Here is a 5,504-nt window from a genome sequence, read left to right as displayed (position 1 = left end):
CTGATCAGAAAGGCGTACGATTACATGCCTCTGTATTATTTTTTTAATTTGAATTGACCTCTCCCTCACCGAAAAAGAAACAAGTTAATCAGATTTGGAGTGATAAGATTCATTCCCTTGCACTTATACTTAATACGGCCGCGCATCAACTTAATGCGCAGCGGAACAATCATGTGAAACAGAGCCGTACAATTATTCCCCCACGTCTGAATCACGTCCGATTTCATCATGTGCCGGAGAAAGGTCAAATAGGGACACAGAAATTTCACACCCACTCCATGGCCAAGGCACCCCGTACACAAGCGCACAGACGGCCATCTATGATCAACCGAGACAAAGAAACAACCACCCGAGAACCGGTGTGGGTGTGTAGGAGACACACTGGTTGGTTGACAGCGGATCGACCATCAAATACGGTGACAAGTGAATCATATATATAGAAGTTTGTAATTGCGTTAATACACAGTTCCTTCAGGTCGTCTTCTTGTCTTCTGACTATAACCCAGTAGCGTCAGGGCAGGTGAAGAGATACAACAGCTGTCTTTCCGGGTGATAGATAGGACCTTCATTTCTGTAGACTGTCAAGTATGGTGCATGCGCCCACCTCCAAATTCAATAAATTCAAACTGCTCTCGGTGTCCAACTCAATGTTCCTCTCTTGTGTTGCGTCCCTAAAAGTTATTATGTCCACCGCACGCTGTCCCTGAAATGGTCGCATTAAAATATCCATTGTTTTTCTATAACCTGAAGCAAAATTTATGGATGCTACATACATTCTTGGACACAAATAGACCAGTTTGATGAGAAATATCGGTTTACTACTGGTTCGAGGAAAGATAACATTGTCCCATTACGTGAAGTTCCTCTCAGCTCAGTAGGGCAGTTTGAAAATTTATATGGGTATCAGGTAGATAAAAAAACAGTCATATATATTCAGATGCATAACACGCTGTTGTTCAGGTGTCAAGGTGGAGCTTGAAAAAAAAGATTATATCAAGAACAGGAGACTTACGAATTTTCAATGTATTGTATACAAAGATCATCCGTCAGTCGAAGCACATACGTATGACAGGATGTGCTCAATTCCGAAACACGGATCGGCTGCAGTATGACAGCAATACCCAGGTACCAGCAGATTTTGTAATCTTCTGAATAGGCCATTTTAATTTGCAAACAAATCTTCTTGAACGAGAAAGGAATGGATTAGTTTGGTGAAGCACCTACGCGATATCCATCGGACTGACGTCCACGCTTAGGAAGGTTTGACTTCAAACGAATGGAGAGTGACAGCCTCCTCTTACCTTAGTATATCAGAACAGATCATTTTAAATAAAAAGAATACCTTGCGCAGGATTTCTTGAACGTAGCAGTATTTCTTCCAATATTCTGTCCAGACACGTATTCTAGCAGGTTTCTCCCCGTCATATCAACCTAGGTTGGAGGGAAGGCTGCATAAGCTCTGTTGTTAGTATTCACAGACTGCGGTTGAAAACAACTAATCATCTGGGGTACGTATTAATAACCTGACAAGTCATCGTTTTAACCTGTGAGGAAGGACTGACAGAGTAGGGTAGAGTAGAGTAGAGTAGAGTAGAGTAGAGTAGAGTAGAGTAGAGTAGAGTAGAGTAGAGTAGAGTAGAGTAGAGTAGAGTAGAGTAGAGTAGAGTAGAGTAGAGTAGAGTAGAGTAGAGTAGAGTAGAGTAGAGTAGAGTAGAGTAGAGTAGAGTAGAGTAGAGTAGAGTAGAGTAGAGTAGAGTAGAGTAGAGTAGAGTAGAGTAGAGTAGAGTAGAGTAGAGTAGAGTAGAGTTGCAGAATAGCCACAAATCGACAGCATTCCTTCGAGATACTCCTCCCTTTGGGTGGTTGGAGAAATTGAACATGTCAAGGCACCCAACATTCTGAAATCGCTGACAGTGGAAGAATCAGGCGAACACAACCGGAGTCAATCAAGATGTCTCGCTCTGCCTATAGGGTCTCTGCCCCGTTGTGCAAAACACCGTTCGTACAAAACATCTGAATATTAATGCACATTTCGTCCCACAAGTGAAGCGAAAATGCACTTATAGACTATCTTGGATTGACACCACTAACAGAAAAAAATCTTCAGTAAGACTTTCAAACCTTCTCGTATTATCAATGCTTGAATATCTCACAGGTACCTGTTTTGACTTTTATCTTGAAATCAGGGAAGCACAAAAACGAACCATTAAGACATTCCCTCTTTCTGCTTACTCAGACCCAAGGGAGGGAATTTCCATGAAAGGGGAGGGGACTTCTAAGATGAAACTCAAGAGCCAGACCCGTAAGCAACTGGAAGAGTCCGGTGTGCTTCATCAACTGGAAGAAAGAGTCATTCAAATTCTTTCTTCAAGGGAATGCGTCCACTTGCGGGATCACTAAGGAACAACATCCGGATTGAAACTGCCTGACAAGTCACATCGGTGAGTAGAGATATCAACGGTATTTTTTAGCGCTTCCAAGTGATAAAGATCATCAACAGGATCTTACATCATGAACACGCTGCTTTCTAACAAGGTCATTAGACTTCTCCAGACACCCTTGTGAGTGTTATGACTCACACCTGTAGGCTATCTAATGTTATATGTAATATTGATCGTAACTACTGTGAAGAGTACATTAAAACATTTTGTCACCTTACAGTGGACGTTTTTGAGGTTACTAGAAACTATGATGAAATTTACCGGTATTCTCGTCCACGTGCAAGGTTTTCAAAAAGAAAACAGACGAAAGATGATCATACTGGCATTTTTAACTTAAATATCCAAGATGCTATGATCCGTAAACTTACCTGTGATAATCCGAGAAAAACCGAGACAGTCTCCGAAACGTACAGAATAGTCATATCTGCTGCCAAGATAATGAGAAAGCTGTCAGAGAGCTATGTAGCTGGCGAATTGGCCATGTTGCCACCTTACCTGTAACAGTTCAGATAACATCCAATCCATTACAGTTGAATTCCCGCACTCATCTACAGGAGGAAATGTTTGAATAGACCATAGTTTCTAAAGGAATCAACCAAGGAATCAACCAGGTTGGGGAAACAAATTACTTGCACAACTGGTAAAATGCATCTATCCGCAAATTAGGTTGAAGTTAACAAATGGCTCATCTCTTCCTGATGTACTTCGACTAACGTACAAACTTTGTCTTGTCTATCGGTTGATACACTGATATTCGTGACGTACAAACTTTGTCTATCGGTTGATACACTGATATTCGTGACATCGGGGTATATCTTCATGATGTGACATACTACTCATAATGGGATTTCCGTAGGCCCTGTGTGCTATAGACTTAATACAATGCTCGTAAGTTTTCTACGAGCGGTTTCCACGACCGGGTACGCTCTTCTTGAGGCTCACCAGACAAGCACAGTCCCCGAGTTTCCGTCAACCTTACGTTCTACTTGAACACGATTGCACAAAATTAGCGAAATACACTCATTTGCAAATTCAGTTGCTTGGGAGATTCAGCTGGGTTCCATGTGAGTCTCTTGCAAAACCAAATTTGTTTGAAAATGAGTGTATTTCGCGTGTGCGTTGTACTCTCATCCGTTTAGTCATCTTGATAACCCAGATTATGTACCCATTCCCAAATTTCGTTAATTCTTAGTTGCTCATGAGTAGTTAGACAATGCTAAAACGTAACTGTCCGGTGACATGAGGGTAGCAGAGTTGACCAAATGTACAGCCGACTGACAGACAACGATCGACATTCAGTAGCAGTACTTAATAAGGAAAGGGAGGGAAAGCGTTGAACAAAAAATAGGAATGGACAGCCGTTTGAAAGTGACTCATGTATAATGACAAAAAAAGGAAAAATGGAATGTTCCTGATCACACTCAGCTCTATCGTTTAAGTCCTTTCAACAAGCCAGTTTTAAGTGCAACTGAAGAAATCTTGAAATACCGCAACACTCCTGTTTTGAGACACTCAGTAACGTCCGGATGCAATTGTTCCTGTTCTATTGACGGCGAAATTTAGTTCACCATGAAGGAGTTCATCAAAGATTACACAATGAATCCATTCGATATGAAGGTCATGAACTTACAGGTGGAATTTGATCTATCGTCGCACTCAGCAGACATATAGATGTGATTCATTTCACCAAGAAATGTTTTTAGTTTTACATAACTGACTACCAGTCGGATGATAGACGCTTTGTCCAACTGCGGGGCGATTTCCGGATGAAGTGGAAGCAGTCGGGCCAACGCTTTGAATAATTCGTTCTCCTGGTTCCGTCTGCATCGCGCAGCTTCACGCGAACGTTCTTTACGCTTGTGAGTACCTGGATGACCGTTTCTGGCAAGGAAAATCAAACGTTACCTGGAAAGTGAATCAATAAACTGTGCTGGTTTATACTCGTAAAAAAACGTCCATGGTAAACCTTCCCAATCTATGTAATTTGCTGATGCAGTGTAGTAATTGGCGTCTTGTCTCGCAATGGGTCAGTAGTTAAGGCATGAAATTAATCACCAGAGAGTCCAAGGTTCGAATCTAACCACAGCATCTCCACTTCTCTTGTCTAGAATTGGGCAAACTGGCAGTGTTCCAGCCCTCGTGCTTCCTTCATGAGACATGGTAGACGGGCACCAAATGGAGGTTACAGCCAAAGGATTACCATGAGAAAAAAGTAGAAGATACTTATATTGTGTGTAGACCACAGCTACCTAGGAGTTGGTTGTAACTGCAGCGCAGCGAAATAGGAGTCGCATTTATGAGCATCCCACCCTGAAATGCAGAAAAGGTTCACTCCGATACACAATAGAATATCAATCACCCAACCCAATCGGCTAAAGTTCGAGCTGGAAAACAGAACTGCCAAGATGAGGGAACAACTCAAGCACTAAAATACACTCTGTCCTAAGCAGCTGATGACGTACATTCGGTCTTATTTGACTAACCATCTATCCCCACATGACCTTCGTAAACCAGAACTGTCACGAAGGCCTAATACTTTACAAAATCTGCGGAGTTTCACTTACGAACCCCTTTCCGTTCGTTACGGTAGCGATTTTCCAACGTCTCTACCTCAAAATTATGCCAAGATGATCCAGTAAATCTTGTGCTGATTTGAGCTATTTTGCACTGGCTTGCTGTCGCCACTTTTTCATTTTTCTTCCTCCAAGGAGGCTCATATCTACCAACCGGAAATTCACAATTTGGGTTCACAATGAATGATGAGGTTCAAAGTGTGATACCCCACAAAGTCAGTTTGGATCCGACCAGTCGGCTTCAACCCACATCACAATACAAGCTGAAACATTGTCTCAGCATCAATCGTGAGTGGGTCGGCGAACATAGAGCGGCTCATAGACGTCCGTCCAAAAGTAAGGTTGTATATCTGCAAGGATACGGTGCAATAATCACTGACCTTATTCACTCTACAGTGTCGCACAACGTTGTGCGCACAACCACCAACCCACCGCCACGCACTACTACGCTCCACAATAACGCACTGATGATGTCACCTCGAATGGTGAT

At 42.4% G+C, this 5,504-nt stretch overlaps 1 protein-coding gene across 1 annotated transcript in view; it reads right to left on the bottom strand.

Moving 5' to 3' along the window:
* The window catches only part of T265_14934 (hypothetical protein), a gene marked incomplete at both ends in the record, with an annotated part of 9,583 nt that extends 5,261 nt beyond the window's left edge, over positions 1-4,322 (bottom strand). Inside the window, 3 exons of the mRNA XM_009175846.1 lie at positions 1,013-1,182; positions 2,937-2,989; positions 4,072-4,322. Coding sequence (XP_009174110.1) covers positions 1,013-1,182; positions 2,937-2,989; positions 4,072-4,321 — 473 coding nt within the window. The remainder of the gene's footprint in view (positions 1-1,012; positions 1,183-2,936; positions 2,990-4,071) is intronic.
* Between the last annotated feature and the right edge of the window lie 1,182 nt (positions 4,323-5,504).

This window comes from Opisthorchis viverrini, assembly GCF_000715545.1.
Source record: "Opisthorchis viverrini unplaced genomic scaffold opera_v5_297, whole genome shotgun sequence".
Classification (NCBI taxonomy): Eukaryota; Metazoa; Platyhelminthes; class Trematoda; order Opisthorchiida; family Opisthorchiidae; genus Opisthorchis; species Opisthorchis viverrini.
Note: the sequence above shows the minus strand (reverse complement) of the source record. Positions and strands in the feature narration are given on the sequence as shown.